The sequence below is a fragment of the Rhinopithecus bieti genome, unplaced genomic scaffold (genome assembly GCF_001698545.2).
Source record: "Rhinopithecus bieti isolate Rb0 unplaced genomic scaffold, ASM169854v2 scaffold_3316, whole genome shotgun sequence".
In the NCBI taxonomy this organism is placed as follows: Eukaryota; Metazoa; Chordata; class Mammalia; order Primates; family Cercopithecidae; genus Rhinopithecus; species Rhinopithecus bieti.
The window spans coordinates 2,928,309-2,946,602 of NW_016804424.1; the positions used below are offsets into that span (position 1 = coordinate 2,928,309).

Sequence of the window (18,294 nt, forward strand, 5' to 3'; positions counted from 1 at the left end):
AAAAAAAAAAAAAAAAAAAAAAGAATAGGTAAGCACAGCAACATAGTTCACTCAAATAACACCAACATATCTTTATTAAAGAAATAATGTGAAAGATGTCAGTCACAGAACTCCAAAGGATACCATTCATACAGAAAGTAATTATACTGTTGCAGTCTCTTGTTGGGAAATGAGAGCTGTACTGGAAAATGTTACCATTCATGCATTTTTGGTTTTGCTCTTCTCTTTCGTGAGTGTCTCACTAGTTTCCCTTCATCAACACAAAAATCAGTTGGTAGACTAGTAGGTGTTTATTAGATTATATCACCTGCTTTGTTATAAATGTGCATCATAATTAGGCTTTAAATAGGTCTTAGTCAAGGAGGTGACAACAAGACTTCACAGGAGTTTTATTTTGAAACTTTAAAGTTTTGTCAGAGGGAGAGACTTTCCAGAAGAAAAGATTCATCTGCTGAGTAAAGGAAAATCCATCTTAAAATATTTTGCTATACCATGGATTTTAGTATATATTTTTTCTTCTAGTTTCTGTAACCAATTATGGTCCTATACGAATGATAATGGTTTTCATATTTATAACAAAATCTAAAATTAGGTATCTTTATCCTACTGGCAGTGCACTGAGAAAATTCTAGTATGTTTGAGCTTAAAAAGTAAATAAGTCTTAATGACTCAAATGTATATAAACTGACTTATAATTTGATATTCAGCCTTTGAAAGTAGTTTTGAGGGTACACATTTAAAGATGTATGTATCTGTGTGCTTACAAAATATGCAACTATATATCATGAAAATTTCAAAAGTTTATAAAATTGATCATGAAAATTTGAATTAATCCACATTTCATTAACAACTTAAAAGTTGTTTTCATGAACTTAATAGTTGTTTTTCATAATTTCTCAGCAAGAATAAGATGCTCCAAGAAATATACTATAATATTTATCAGCATGATAATTGTTAATTCTAAATATATTTTCAGAATTCCATAATATAAAGGAATTTATCTTTATCTGAAGCTCTTTAAGGACAGCAAATCCTGGAATAATGGAAAAACACTCTTTCGTACAGATCACTTGCAGAGAGTTAATGTGATTATTTGACTGCATGCATATTCAGAATCACATTTCATATAAAATCACAGCTATTACATTTTTCATTTGCATTGCATAATAAGTAGGAAACTATACTCAATAGAGGAGGTCATGACCCCAAAAGATATCTCTACTTTCCCATGATAAGTCATTCACTTTATGTTTTTTCCTGAATAAGCAAATTGCAAACTCAGGCAAGTGGAGGTGGGTGTTTCTGGCTGATTATTTGAGGTAAAAGATACGATACATTAAGTGCAAGATTTTCCTACCGAAGGACTTCAGTATGTTAACGTGGGCTGAGACCCTCTCTAGTGGTGTATGATACAGACTGTTTCCTAAACATTTTGAAGATGCAATTATTTTTTCACAGACATTAAATTTTATAGACCCAAATTTATAGCGACCCATGGAGCATAGTTTGGTTTACCACTTGTCTGTGGTAAATATTTCTCTTTCACTGGTTATCTCTTTTTACACAGTGAAATCGTTCATGATGACTTGAAAAAGAAGGTGGCTCAAACATCCACATTCTGCAGATCTTAAGCCGTTTCTGACAGTGGTAACCAAATCCATACCTGCTCTGGAGCTTCCACATGCAATACAAAGTATCTCCATTAAGCTGGCCTTCCAACACAAAAGCCAGGATTTTGCAGAGGGATTCAAGTTACATTTTAAAGTTCCAAGCAAATGCAAAGAGGACTTGGACCGAGGTCTCACATCCTTTCTGATAATTCTTGGGGATATTTTGTGTTATAAACTCCTTGTCTCCCACTCTGACCCAAAAAAGATTTTGACTTTATTATTTTGTTTATATCATACATATATATGTATGTTAGTTTTGGCTATTTTATTTCATATTATTCCTAAAGCCATTTTTAAGTCATTGAGGTTAAAATGACTAACAGGTTCATTCCACTATTTTCAAAGAAATCATAACTAGTTTGAGTTCTACCCTACCATTACTCTATGACATATTTAAATACTTTGGCTTTAGGAAATATGAGTCATTTTTGTTATTATCTTATAAGAAGCTTTTAAGGAAATAATTATGCCACACAAACAATGACCTGTGAAGTTAAAATATATATTTATCTTTTTATAAGACAAAAAATATTTTGTAAGTTGTAATGGAGACTTGAGAGCAAGAGCTTATAGGAATACTATATTAAAAATATATATAATTGGATACCAGGTTAGAGGAACTACATTATAAACAAAAACGCCAGTGCCCTAAATGATACCATTTGAAGGGTCATAATGAGATCACATTTGATTCAAATATACTTACTTGATTCAAAATTCCAATCAATTCAGTAGAGGATGGGAAACATAGAAATCACAGGAAAAGAGTGCAGGGCACAGTCATAGTTTGAGATGATCTTCATGAACTGAATAAGATGCAATTGAAAGAGAGATTAGAACTCATAAGAACTGAACAGTATTTCACCATTCTTAAGGAAATTTTCTGATCTCAGGAAGAGAGCCAGAGTGCCAATCAGAATACAGAAGCAGAAGTTCATCTCACACACTTTCAGAATGGACTAAAATCAGTGGCTTATAATTCTGTGGAAAGGAGATGCCCAGGACACTCTCCAGTAAAAACGTTTAGGGCACAAGACACATCCACTCACATCTACTAGGAAAGGGGTCAAAGACACATGGAGTGTTTTGCTGATGCAATAAAATAAAATTTACAACACTATGAACACACTTCAATTTGATGATTTATATAACCTTCATTGTGTTCTTTGATAATCAGGCAGAAAATGCAAACTCTTCACATACGTGACTTAATATTATTTTATAAGGTCAAACCAATTTTTATTTTTTTTTAATTTTCTTTGCCAGTATGTTTAATCAATATCAATGTTTAAACTTCCAGTATTCAAAAAATACTCCTTATGCAATGAGATCAGTACCCTTACCCATATATATACATTTTGTGTGCAGTTAGTTCCTGAAACTTACCCTCCAATCCTGTGTAACAAAGTTTTGAAAGTAACGACACTAAGTTATTTTCTGACCCTAAGATCTGTTCTCATTGATCCGTTTGTTTGGAGCAGACTCCCCAGGTCCCCTTTTAGGCATAACTGGTCTGCTATTTTCCATGCATCAACAAAATGGCCTACCACTTTTCCAGGGTGGACTTCATTGATCTCATTGTCTACCCTGTTGAAACATAGATACTTTGTGTTTGTTTCAACAATAGCATGGTACTAAAATTAATTTTGCAACACTAGTAACAATTTGTAATTAAACAATTATTTGATTGATTTGTTATGTATATCCCCTGTGTGCCTAAAAAGAATGTAGGTTCCATCAAAAGACAGAAAACTTACCAGTTTTGTTTATCAGGTACTTTCTAACTCCATACCTAGCATGAATTATGTAGCCTCTCTCTGCATTATTTTTTCCAGTTGTAAGATAGGATTAATAAAAAGATCATCGGAAGATTTAAATAAATAGTGTTTCTCATCACCTGATAATATTAGATTTTTTTTTTTTTTGCCATTCTCCACTCTATCCTGAGTACCTAGAAGAGTACCTAAAACATAGCAGTCCAGTTAATATTGTTTGAATGAATGAATGATGGCAAAAGGAGGGAAGAGTGCTCAAAGAGAGTGAGCTTTTAGATTTCTGTCTTCCTGGAGACACACCAAAAAAGGAAAAATGGCAATGAAATACTTAAGTGATGGGTTGAAAGAGGAAAGAAAAAATTCCTCTGAAACGTCAAGGTGTTCTTTGGCTCACTAGGTTGTTTTCAGATTGAGTGTGATTTCAGAAGTAGGATCCCTACAGTTCAACCTCTCTCCCCATAAATACCCTTACACTTGTTCAGTATTGTTATCAGAGGAATTCATTCATTTTTAGTTAATTAACTTATCCATTTCACAATCTGAGCTAAATCGCTTAACATGAAATTACATAGAAAACTTGGTATGTTGGTGTAAGTTTTTTGTTAGTGTATACATTATAGCAAATTCCTCCTTGAGTAGCAGTAAAAGTTTATCAAAAAAAAAAAAAGAAAGAAAGAAATAAGATAGAGATGAGTAAGAAGAAAGGTAAAACTATAAAATGCAAATTTCCAAAGCTTCATACTTTCATCCTGGGTCAGCCCTATTGTACATTGACAAAGAGTATCTGTGCAAAAGTTTATGGAATCCCAACTCCATTTTATCGAGGTAGGTCCACACAAACTTGCTATATTGGAACATGAGGTTACTAAGGTTAGACTGAGTTTTAAGGCAGGCATGGTCAATTTTGGCCTTCTTCTTGTGTTATCTGAGTGGACTACTTAATCTTTCCATAAAGCAATATGTTTTACCTGGAAAATATAAATATAAGTTATCTCTTCTGATTCCCATCAGAATCTAGTTAGGATAAGTAAGACACTTTTTTATTGAACTATTAAGTACAATAAAAGACTGTATAAAACAAACACTATCACTCTGGGGTAGCTGTTTTGAAATTTTGAAAATATAAGACTGTATTAGGCCTGGCACCGTTGGTCATGCCTGTAATCCCAGCACTTTGGGATGCTGATGCAGGTGGATCACAAGGTCAAGAGTTCGAGACCAGCCTGGCCAATATGGTGAAAGCCCATCTCTACTAAAAATACAAAAACTAGCCTGGCCTGGTGGTGGGTGCCTGTAGTCCCAGCTACCCAGGAGGCTGAGGTAGAAAAATCAGTTGGAACTGGGAGGCAGATGTTGCAGTGAGCCGAGGTCATGCCACTGTACTCCAGACTGGGCGACTCCATCAACCAGAGTGAGACTCCATCTCAATAAATAAATTAATTAACTAATTAATTTTAAAAAGATTGTATTAGTTTGTTCTCACATGGCTATAAAGACATACCCAAGACTGAATAATTTAGAAGAGAGAAGTTTAATTCACTCACAGTTCTACATGGCTGGGAAGACCTCAGGAAACTTAAAATCATGGTGGAAGGCAAAGGGAAAGCCAGGCACATCTTTACTTGGTGAGAGGAGGAAGAAAGAAAGAGTGCAAGGGGAAAGTGCCACACACTTTTAAACAACCAGACTTGGGAGAACTCTTTCACAAGACAGCACTCGGGGGATAGTGCTATACCATTAGAAACCACCCTCATGATCCAATCCCCTCCAACCAGGCCCCACATTCCACATGCGGGGATTATAATTTGACATGAGATTTGGGTGGGGACACAGAGCCCAACCATACCATTCTGCCCCTGGCCTCTCCCAAATCTCATGTCTTTCTCACATTTCAAAATACAGTCATGCCTTCCCAACAGTTCCCCTGAGTCTTAACTCATTCCAGCATTAACCCAAAAGTCCAAGTCCAAATTCTCATCTGAGACAAAGTAAGTTCCTTCTGCCTATGAGCCTGTAAAATAAAAAACAAATGAGTTACTTCCAAGATACAATGCAGGTAAAGGCATTTGGTAAATGCTCCCATTCCAAATAGGAGAAATCGACCAAAACAAAGGGGCTACAGGCCCTATGCAAGTCTGAAACACAGCAGGGCAGTCATTAAATCCTAAAACTCGAAAATAATCTTCTTTGACTTCAGGTCTCACATCCAAGACACGCTGATGCAAGGGGTGGACTTCCAAGGCCTTGGGCAACTCTGTCCTGTGGCTTTGCAGGGTACAGCCCCCATGGCTGCTTTCACAGGTTGGCATTGACAGTTTGCACGTTCCAGGCACACAGTGCAAGCTGGTCAGTGGATTTGCCATTTTGTGGTCTGCTGGATGGTCTCCCTCTTCTCACAGCTCCACTAAGCAGTGACCCAGTGGGGATTCGGTATGGGTGTTTCAACCCCACATTTCCCCTCTGCACTGCCCTGGTAGAAATTCTCCATGAGGGCTCTGCCCCTGCAGTATCTTTTGCCTGAATATCCAGGCATTTCAATACATCCTCTGAAATCTAGGTGAAGGTTCCCAAATCTCAACTCTTACTTCCTTCCCACCTGCAGGCCCAACACCACGTGGAAGCCACCAAAGCTTGGCGCTTGCACCCTCTGAAGCCACAATGTGAGCTGTACCTTGGCCCCTTTTAGCCATGGCTGGAGCTGGAGTGACTGGGATGCAGGGCACCATATCCCCAGGCTGCACAGAGAAGCTGGGCCATGAACTTGGCCCAAGAAACCATTTTTTCTCTCTGAGGCCGCTGGGTCGGTGATGGGAGGGGCTGCTGTGAAGGTCTCTGAAATGCCCTGGAGACACTTTCTCCATTGTCTTGGCGATTAACATTTGGCTTCTCTTGACTTAAGCAAGTGTTTGCAGCTGGCTGGGTCTTGAATTCCTCCCCAGAAAAAGGATTTTTCATTTCTACCATATGGTCAAGCGGCAATTTTTTCAAACTTTTATGCTCTGCTTCCTTTTTAAATATAAGTTCCCATTTCAGACAATCTCTTTCTTTGTGCAAATGAGTTAGGCTTTTAGGAAGGACCAGGTCATATCTTCAACACTTTGCTACTTAGAAATTTCTTCTGCCAGATCCCCTTAATCATCTCTCTGAAGTTCAAAGTTTCACAGATTTTTAGAGCAGGGGCAAAATGCCTCCAGTCTCTTTGCTAAAACATAGCAAGAGTGACCTTTGCTCTAGTTCCCAATAAGTTCCCCATGTCCATCTGAGACCACCTCAGCCTGGACTTCACTGTCCATATCACTATCAGCATTTTGGTCACAACCATTCAACAAGTCTCTAGGAAGTTCTGACCATTCCCACATCTTCCTGTCTTCTTCTGAACCCTTCAAACTGTTTCATCCTCTGCCCATTACCCAGTTCCAAAGTTGCTTCCACATTTTCAGGTGTCATTATGGCAGTGCCCCACTCCCAATACCAATTTTCTGTATTAGTCCATTCTCACACTGCTATAAAGACATACCTGAGACTGAATCTTTTATAAAGAAAAAAAGTTTAATTGACTCACAGGAAGAGAGAGAGTGTGTTGGGGGGAAGTGCCACACACTTTGAAACAACCAGATCCCATGAGAACTCTGTCATGAGACAGCACTAGGGAGATGGTGCTAAACCATTAGAAACCACCCTCAGGATCCAATCACCTCCCACCAAGCCCCACCTTCAACATGTGGGAATCACAATTTGACATGAGATTTGGGTGGCGACACAGAGCCAAACCGTATCAAAGACTATATCAAAATGTGAATATGCACATGACTTATTAGGGACACTTAGAGAAAAGGTTAGCCTGAGAGTAACAACCTAGTATCAGAATGGTTTAAGAAATATGCATAACACCTTGAAATTAATATAAATAATATACTAACTCAATATTATTAGGACACTAGTATCCTAATGGTGATAATCTCCAGATTGAAACTGTAAAATCACTGTTAAAACAGATTTTAGTTTTCATTTTATAGTTTCCAATTCAGAATCCCCAGAGGATAAGCCTGGGAGTAGATACTTTACAAGCATGCTGGTGATTCATTTCATGTGGGCAACCTGAAAGTAATTGCTTGACATTTATTAGAACCAGCTGGACTATATGATGAAGTGCACCTTTCTAGGCACTATGACACACAAAAGCACATTTCCTAAAGTGGGCCCCAGAATTGACAATTTTATCAATTTTCTCTAGAATATTGTACACACGATAAAGTTTGAATACCATTGCTGCTTTATGAAACAGTATGTAGCTATATAGGGGCAAAGTTGGACTCTTTCTTTTTCCTTCCTTCCTTCCGTCCTTCCTTCCGTCCTTCCTTCCTTCCTTCCTCCCTCCCTTCCTTCCTTCCTTTCTTCCTTCCTTCCTTCCTTCCTCTCTTTCTCTCACTTTGTCAGTCAAAGTGGAGTGGCATGAACATGGCTCACTGCAGTCTCAACCTCTGGGACTAAAGTGATCCTCTCACCCTGGAAGTAGTTGAGACTACAGACACATTGCACACCCCACCATGCCAGGCTAATTTTTATATTTTTTTGTAGAGAAGGAGTTGCACCATGTTGCCCAGCCTGGCTTTGACTCCTGAGCTCAAGCAATCCTCCCAGTTCAGCCTCCCAAAGTGCTAGTAATATAGGCATGAGCCACCACAATCAGCCTAGACTTGCTTTCTTCAATAGGAGGATATTGAATTAATGGAAGTAATATTTATTAAAATAATAAACTATTCATTTTTATAAGTAAGTTACATATTTATTCTCTTTAATATACAACCAACTTACATAGTGAGTTCTTCATAAACAGTAAAAGAAAAAATTTCAAAGTCATTTATCTTGTTTGTTAGGTCATGCAAGCTATTAAATAAATAATGTATATTGTCAAAACTCTATACACATTTTTTATTTTATTTTATTTTATTTATTTATTTTTTGAGATGGAATTTTGCTCTTGTCTCCCAGGCTGGAGTGCTATGGGGCAACCTAGGCTAACTGCAACCTCCACCTCCCAGGTTTAAGTGATTCTCCTGCCTCAGCCTCCCGAGTGGCTGGGATTACAGGCATGCACCACCACGTCCATCTAATTTTTGTATTATTAGTAGAGAAGGGGTTTCACCATGTTGGCCAGGCTGATCTTGAACTTCTGACCTTAAGTGATCCACCTGCCTCGGCCTCCCAAAGTGCTGAGATTGATTACAGTCATGAGCCGTTGCGCCCAGCCACATTTTTTAAATATATTTTCAAAAACCAAAGTTCCCACACAAAATATTCAGGTAGAAAAAGTGTATTTCCTGAGCTTTGCTATTTTATATGTATTCTAAATTGAGACACTCTATTTCTAGCTCATTAACAAGTTTTCCAAAATAGGGGTTTTAAAATTAAGGGGTTTTAAAAGAATAAGTTAAATTTGTACTTAATGTATTCTTAAATTTATATCCATATTATTATTGCCCTAATATTTCTTCTGACATTTTACATTTTTCGTATATTTGAATTCTTTCTTCTTTCTACTTTTCTTCTTAATTTGTATGGTTTAGTACTTTTCTCTTTTAAATTTATTTCTGATTTTTTTTAGTTTGGATCATTTTATTCATTGTTTTTTTTTCTCTCTTCCTTTGTCATTGAAAAGCATGAAAACTTCTCTGAAGTTTGAAAACTAAAGAACATTTGCTTGTACTAAACAAGGAAGGCTTGAAAACTTCTTCAGATTTGCTTTGTATATTACAATTCGTTTGTTTTGTTTTATTTATAGCATTTGTCATTTTTACTACCTTATTAATCCAGACTACGTGTTAGGAGGCCATGACTAGACAACTCTATTTTTTTTTCAACAATGAAAAGGTCCGTTAAGTTCTTCATATAGCTAACTAGCCTCCCATCTGCCTTTGCCTCTCTGAACTTGCTTTGGAGATCTATGACACAAGGCTATAAAACATCTGTGTTATAAAACATCCTGGTGAATGCTAGATTCTATCTATATTGTTCTGATATCATCTTGTGGTATGGCCCATGAACTATGTTTATCATATTACCATTGGAAAAATATTACTGATAAAATTAAAACTAAAAATAAATGAAACTAATCCAATTATTGCTGTGTATTAGTATGTACATTTATTATACTTTGAATACATCAAACCTTACTCATTTTCATGTATCTCATATCATTAAATGCAAAAAAAAACCAGTAACGAGATACATGAAAATGAGTAAGGTTTGGTGGAACTTCAGGTGTATAGACTAGAGGAAATCATAAGATACAGCATGGATGCAATAAAGTCAGAAATGATACAAGTCTTAAGAAAATAATTTAGGAATCTACTTTGATGTACCAGGGGAGGCTTTATATAAAAAGTCGGCATTTGGGTGGAGATATAAAGAATGGGTGGGATTTGGGAAATGGGATTGGGAGCTGGGAAGGCTTTCTAGGTAAAGAGATTAAAAAGAGAAATGGCATGGGGAAATGTAGGAGGTGGGAGATAGTTAAGTTTAACCAGAGTACATGGTGATTTGAAGGAAATAGCAATGTGTGTTGGAGGCACCAAGGGTACCTAACTGATGGAGAGAGAATGACAGACTCAGTTGTCAGTAATAGTATTTATTGAGCTCACGCTACTTGCCAGACACTTAGCTAAACAATTTGCATGCCTTATCCAATGTAATTCTCATAATAATAGTATAAAATAAGTATTCAAAAGTACCCCATTTCACAGATACATAAATGCAGAAAAATGAATGACTTCAAGAACTTAGAGGAAGAAAGCTAAGTGGATGAAATTGGAGTGGTGAGGGGAATAGCAAATGGGAGAAATTTTTTAAAAAATCAAGATAAGGAGACTCAGAAATCATGCACGGAATACAGCCAAAAAAAGTCAGAAAAGGGAACTCACTAAGGGAAATAATGTATAATGTTCTTATTTTATGGCTGTATTCCAAAGGTTTTACCAATATGTTCAACTAGTTCAATACACTTTTTTATCTCAACTATTTTTAATATTTAGTTTAATCTCTCTGAGAAATGTATTTTAATATTTTGTAGAACTGAGTTAAGCTAGTGGTTCTATTTTGCCTTCGTCTACTTAGTTAATAATATTTAATAAGGTTGAACATGATAACACCCAGTGTAATTGTGGTCTTGGATAACGATTGACTATATATTTTATCAACATTTTAGTTACTTAGTCATTTTTTAAAATCAAACTAATGTGCAGGAGACTCCTTTCATTGTAAAGGAATAAACAGTTAGGTTCACAAGTCTTTGAAGCAAATGCTTAGCCACCACGACTAATGGAAAAAAAATTGTTTAAACCTCTGACTCCTTAGTCTCCTTAACAGATGGATAGGAGTAATCAAAAATCAGTCTTAATATCTCTTGTTTGAAATTAGCTTCTCATTTTAATCAGAACAAAGTATGTCCTGTTTAAAATCCATTAAAATAGAAAAGCATTCTGAATCAATATGCAGACCAGTAAGCAAACTAAAAAGCCCAAGGATATAAGAATTCTGAATTATGCTACATATTTTGACATAGCAGTAATGGCAGTGAAAGGATTGGTAACAAATTTACGTAACTAATGATGTGTCGTTATTAGCAATGTGTTATTCTCCTGTCCACAAACCAGACTTTAAAATAGTATAATTCCAAATCTAGAACCTAGGGAAATTTTTGTCACATTTAGAGAATTTCTGTTATGGAATTAGTAACAAAAAAGGGTATCTATTTTACGTGTTCTTCCCTTTTCATAATTAGATTTGCAAGCAATGTCCTATAAAATATACATTGCTCTTTAGTTTGTAAGGTAAAACCCAAACTTTCAATTTAATAATTATGCCTTTAAAAATGATGAGGATGGTAGCCCAGTTAAATTAAAAAAATACTAAATTACAGTTCAAACAAAAGTTCTCCTCCTATTGCTTCCCAAGAAAACAGGACTTGTCTGCATTCAACAATTCTGAAAAATTTTCATCACATAAAGGAAATATAATAATCCAAAGTTCAAGAAATGTCTCACACAGAAATGAAAAATGATTTCAGTGCTGTGGAGTTGGACAATTGCCTCTCAGCAATGCACAATGTGCTTAGGACTTAGCTGTTTAATGATATGGTGACCTTCAATAAAAATAATGACAATAATAATTACAATACCTGAAATATGAATACTACATAACAGTACCTATCAAAAACAAGAAAGCTCATATCATTTTGTTTTACTCATGCATACACATTTGCAAAAGAGGCATCCCAAAACTTCATATTCATTTTTCTAAAATCCTGTTAATTTCTTATTTATTTCAGGCATTACTAGAGACTCAAAATTTACTGCGCACTCAGGTTGCAAATTTTACCTTCAACCTTGGATTTTCAGGGAAGTTTTACCACACAGGTAAGAAGGAGCTTTGTGTTCTCAGGCAGCTACATATAAATAGGATATAAAATTTTGAATGATCCATAAGTGGTAGAAATAGATTCTCCAGATTGATTATGGGAAAAACTTGGGCACATTATTTGAGTAGCCAAATCCAAAATCAATGAGCATATTTACTTTGGCAAATACTGTTAAAATCAAGGGCAAAAGAGAAAGAGAATTGATGTTTTCAACTCATTTTTTAAAAAATAGAAAGCATAACCACTGTACTGAGTATGACTGTGCATCTTGTTTCTCAGTACAGTATGGGTAGAAGGCATAGTAATAATGATAATGAAAATACTAATAATAATCGACAGAATTTTAAAATCATCAAATAGTTGATGTGATAAATACTTTTGTACATATTATTTTCCTTTGGAAAACATCTGATGATAGAAACTTCATGGTCTCAATGAAATGCAATAGACTCTAAGGGTCATCTTGTTAGTTTACCTTCCCTTGCAGGATTTTTTCCCTAAAACAATATTACCACTAATTTGGCCTAACATAGACTAAAACCATCACAATTAGACTTGTATTTCTTTCCATCTCTATTCAGCCACAACTGTACTTCTGTGCAGTCTCACCCTCTCAATAAATTCTCAAAATGTGATTGTTATTCATGTGCTACTGTGTTCTGATATTCCTTACTTATTTACCTACCCTCACCTCCAAAATGCTGACTTTTATTTTTTGAATAGTAGCATTGAAATAACTGGTACCATTTTAGAGAAAACTATGTTAATAAAATCGTTTGTCTTTGACAAAAAGAGTACTAAACTATGTGTTGGGGCCTGTATTAGGGGAATACCTGTAATCTGCTTCTATTTGTGCATCCATGCTGTGAACTAAATGCTTTGTTTAGAACTTTGCACTGTTGTTTCACAGTGTCTTTGAGAAAACATTTCACAGTATTTATTCTGTATGCAATTTATTGACTCATTAAAATATTCTATTCAAAGGTAGTCTTTAGTTTTCATAAATATCTTGTTTACTAAATGAGGCTTTTTAATGTAAAAGCTCAATATGGTTTGTTAGAATATTGAAATAACAATGTCTTATTGGCTTTTCCATGATGCTTTTTTTTCCTGCTTTGAAACATGTAAATCTGCTTAAAGTAATAGAAGGAAAATTAGTATGTATGCCAGTTGATAAATCAAATGATTGCATATTTTAAAAGGATATTTTGCAGAAAGAGATTTGGGTCATCATATCTGCACAGGCAAAGCAATTTCAGCTTACAATTTTGAAAATAGACATGGTTTTGTAAATCTTTTTCGAAAGCTCCTTCAAGAAATGATTTCAGACCGAAGAAGCTCTGACTATCAAGTTATAAAGCAGATAGCTTTAAAGGCTATGTCTACTCATGCAGGGGGAAAAATTATGGGATTTTTTGGAGTTCACACGCAATACTATTTTGTCTTAAATAGCTGTAGGTTGTTAAGTAAAGTCATTCTTTTGGCTGAAATGTACCTGGATAACTGCCTCAGTTTTTATTTACTTTTCATACTCAGACATATTAAATGTACCAGACATTTGCAAAGTTAATGTTGATAGAGGTTATACCACTTCCCATTTCTTCTTTAAAACACTGAACATGCACAGAGTACACAACCACTGGGAAATGAGCAGCACACCAGTCAGTATCACAGGAATAGTTATTGAAGAAAAACAGCAAAAAAGAAAGGTGTATTTTAATTATATCTTTTAAGCAGACATTATTGACTCTTTGTGTTGGAACCAGTATAACAAAAATAATAGAATAGTTTGTGCTGTAATACTGTGGTGATAGTACACTTTAGAGAATAAGCAATATTTATAACTTTATAAATTTTAGAAGTTTAATTTGTTCCACATAAATATGTCATTTTTATTTAATTGACGTATTTACTTCATTTGTAGGGTCATTGAAATGCCCCTATAATCTATTTCAAGTGCCATCATAATTATATTGAATACTTATTAATGTACTTAGGGATATCAAAGTTTCTTCTGGAACTGAGTTACACAACAGTGATACCCTTTCAGATATCAGAAAGACGTGTCTCATCCCCACCTTGTCACATTTCTATATGGAAATTTCACATTATAGAAAAAACAATTGCAAATCAAGGAGGTGCATTTCTTATCTGTGCACTTGGCTGTGAAGTGTAACCGTGAGGAGATGGCCTTGTCGGATTGATTGTCTCTGTTCTCTAATGATCTGATTTCCCAAAGCATGAGGATGCTGATGGATGAGCCTCATTGTTTTGAAGACATTTAATCACATATGCCCAGTGTAATAATGATTGATTCTTCATTTCTTAGACTGCTTCACTTATTTGTATTTCTTATGTATTCTTTCCTGTACAGTTTCTCTGTCCTTCACATGCTAAAAACAATCTCACCCCAAAGGGCGCACCACTAAGCTTTTCCTAAAGTCATTCACCCACAGGTGCCAAGTTGAAAGAGGAAGGACATAGTGTGGATTAAATGGAAAAAAAATAAAATAAAAGCATGGAGTTGAGAATGAAATATCTTAGTCTGGAAAGATTTAGAACTTGAATAGAATTGCATAACAAAAGCTTAATTGAGAAATGGAGACATTATAGTATTCAGATGCCTTCTTTGACAAAGGAGTTACCCACTGTACTTTGTGAGGGACATGATTTTTGGTGACAATCATTGCTGTTCTTTGGAATTAAATATGACTTTATCAATAATTAATTCATGACTAATGTTTGCAAACTGAATTAACATTGGTCTTTTCCATGTGATATTATTTTATGAAAAATAGCATTTTCTATAAAATCATTAACTTTCAAGTATGACTGTAAGTAAAGTGTTACATTCTTTCCCCTTTTGTGATTTTGTTTGTTTGTTTATTTTGCTTTTCTGTGTAGAGTATTAGTTGAAAGACCGGATACTGGTAACAAACTTTATGTTCAAATCCAGATTCTGACATTTTGCCAGTTATTTGAACACAGTTTACTTAAATTTTCTGTGCCTCAGTTTATATATCTACCAAATGAGGATAATAATATCTCTTTTATTAGGAGGAATGCCTAGCATGTTACAAGTGCTATGTAAATGTTTATTATTATTAATTTTAAAATTATTTTCATATAACATTCAAATATTATCAAAAAGTAAATAGTATACAATTCATATGGCACTATTTTCTAATTTTGGAACTATAGGTAGCTTTTAATCAATGTTTATCATCCCACAGTTCTTTATGTTTAATATAATATTTAAAAGTGCTTTATTCTATGTCCACATATATGGAATCATGCCAGGTTCAATGTACAAGGAAAATTAGAAAATATCTCACCATGTAGAAATTATAATATTTTATACAAATTACACAAATATAAGGTAGAAATTTTTACAAAAGAGAAAATACATACACTGAAGTTATATATATCTTATTTTAATGTAATAACTACACTTTTAAGGAAATTAACCTATGTGTCTTGCTAAATTATTCTTATTTTGGCAGACTTAAAGAAATTTTAGAAGCATACTCTTTTATCTCATAAACACAGATCTCCAAAAGTGATAGTAAAGAAAACAAACCTTCATGGTATGTTACTTCGGAATTAAAACATTTTTTATTCATTGTAATCAGGAAATGTAAAAAAAATAAATTTAATAAGAACAAAATATTATTTCCCCATTAATAAGAATTGTCTAGACCAGATCAGATCAGAATAGAAGTGAAAGTGTTAATTGAGCACAGATTTTTTTTTTAGTATTATATCCCCTTAAGTTCTGGTACAGTGTGGCATAACGTGCAGGTTTGTTAGCAATTGTATACTTGGAGCACAGATATTTTAATGAGTCTCTACAGTTGTGCTAATCTGGTCACATATAAATGCGTAAATGAATAGTGCCAGCGTATAATTAAGTATAGATCAAGTTTACAGAAAAATAAAATGTTACAGGAAGTCCAAAAGGTAATAGCTTTCATCTAGTGATTTAAAAACATTTGAGATTCTGCTGCTGTCCCCTCAGTATGGCTTAGTATCAATTTTTTATTAAGCTGTTTCTAGTGTCAACAGGTTTGCCTCACGTGGCCTTTGAATATATGACCAGAAAAAATGAGAGAAAAGCTGACCAAAAATTAAGCCATGAGCAAACAAAAGGAAAGTTTTAAACTTTACTCTCAGACTTTTGAGGGGTGTTTATAAATTAACCATAACTTCTATAAAAGAATTGCTAAGATTTATGCTCAGCCATAGGTATCGTTCTATCAATAGTGCACAAAATTTTCTTAAATTGAGAATTGAGCGCTGCGCTAACCTTGGCAAGTGTGCATTAGCTGCTCCTGGCCACTTGCGAATGATGCAGCAGAATTTAAATATGTATGGAAGCATTTTCAAACATTCTGTATTCAAAGCACAACAGATAATTTCCAGGAGGGTGGGAGAACTATCAATTCTTTCATCATATGTGACATAAGAATGTAAGCTCTTTCTAATCATGTCTCAGTTGCTAACAATTATAGACCATGAAAACATGAAACATCAGTATATAAAAAACTCATGTAAACACCTGCATCCTGAGGAAGTGATAAACCTACTCTCCAGTTGAATTTTAATATTCATATTCTTTTTGGCGGGGAGGCATGAGCACAAAGCCCCAACAGTCCTCTTCTCCCCTCTCTTTTTTTTTTTAATTATACTTAAATTCTGGGAAGCATGTGCAGAACATGTGGTTTTGTTACATACATACACACCCACGACGTGGTGGTTTGGCTGGACCCATCAACCCATCATCTACATTAGATATTTCTCCCTAAATGCATCTCTCCCCTTGCCCCTCACCCCTTACAGGCCCCTGGGTGTGATATTCCCCTCCCTGTGTCCATTGTGGTTCTCCATTGTTCAACTCCCACTTCTGAGGTGAGAACGATGCGGTGTTTGGTTTCTGTTCTTGTGATAGTTTGCTGAGAACAGATGGTTCCAGCTTCGTCCATGTCGCAACAAAAGGACATGAACTCATGCTTTTTATGGCGGCATATTATCTCCATGCGTGTATATGTGCGCACATTTTCTTATCCAATCTATCATTGGTGGACATTCTGGGTTGTCAAGTCTTTGGCTAATTGTTGAACAGTGATGGGCATAAACATAACGTTGAAGCACAGTCTGTTAAGTGCCGAGATGAGGTTTGTCCTGTGGTTTGGTTTGCTTTCCTCTTTTTTTTTTTTTATTAATTTTATGTCTACTAGGGTACATGTGCACAAAGCAGGTTGTATACATAGTGTAACATGTGCCCATGTTGGTGTGCTGCAGCCCCATTAACTGCATAATTTGCACATAGTAGCACATCTCCTAATGCTATCCCTCTCCACTCCCCGCACCCCATAATAGGCCCCAGTGTGTGATGTTCCCCTTCCTGTGTCTAAGAGTTCTCATTGCTCAATTCCCACCTATGAGTGAGAATATGCAGTGTTTGGTTTTCTGTTCTTGTGATAGTTTGCTGAGAATGATGGTTTCCAGCTGCATCCATGTCCCTACAAAGGACACAAACTCATCCTTTTTTTATATTCTTAATATATTAACAAAAGTCAATGAATTATGAGTCTGTAATACTAACACTGTTAGCTAACAACAAAAATTAAGAATTCTTCTGCTCATCTTAATTATAGGACTTTATTACTTTCTAAATTTCTAATAGAAATAGAATTTCTTTACTCTGTGTAGTAGCATCGAAGGTGCCAAAACCCTAATTAAACCTGAAGGTCCTTATACCTTTTGAAGATTATGAATTATAAACTGTATTCCAGGAACAGTGAATATATATAAAATAAATAAGTTGCCATATACTTTGGTGGCCATGTGAAGCTGCTAAATCCACTGTCTTTGTTAAATATAGACTAAATTAAATTATTCATTTATTCACTGCTCTGGGGAAGTGGCATGTTACAGGACAAGGTAAAGGGATTCAGTACCTGCCTTTAAGAAATTTATAATTTAGGCAGGCAAAGTTTCTAAAACAGTGTGAACACATGTAAATTCAAAACGCTGCAAGTGTAAAGCAATAGATGGAATTTTTAAGGAGATCCTAATACTCGAAAAGTGCTTACTATTTGCAAGTCACAATATTAAGTGCTTTAATAAATTGATCTCATCAGCTCTTCACTAAGACCCTATAACATAGGTATTTATAATCCCATTTTAAATCAGGCAACTAAGATCTGGAGAAGTTAACTTGTCCGAGATCACATAGTTAATTAGCCAAACTAGGGACTCTGCTCCAAGTACTGAATGACACCAAATACATGCTTTAATCCTTTCATGGCGCTACTTTCATGACCATGGAAATCTTTGTTTTAGGACACACACACGGAACATTCAGAGAAAACCCTTATAATCATCTTTAATATTTATTCCCTGAATTTAAGTAAAAAAAAAAAAAAAAAAA

The 18,294-nt window shown here is 35.1% G+C and overlaps 1 protein-coding gene across 1 annotated transcript in view; it reads left to right on the plus strand.

Annotated features, from left to right (window-relative positions):
* Positions 1–18,294, plus strand: part of LOC108527087 (bifunctional heparan sulfate N-deacetylase/N-sulfotransferase 4) — a 306,322-nt gene that overhangs the window by 132,411 nt on the left and 155,617 nt on the right. Inside the window, exon 3 of the mRNA XM_017868251.1 lies at positions 11,772–11,859. Within this exon, the coding sequence (XP_017723740.1) occupies positions 11,772–11,859 (88 nt within the window). The remainder of the gene's footprint in view (positions 1–11,771; positions 11,860–18,294) is intronic.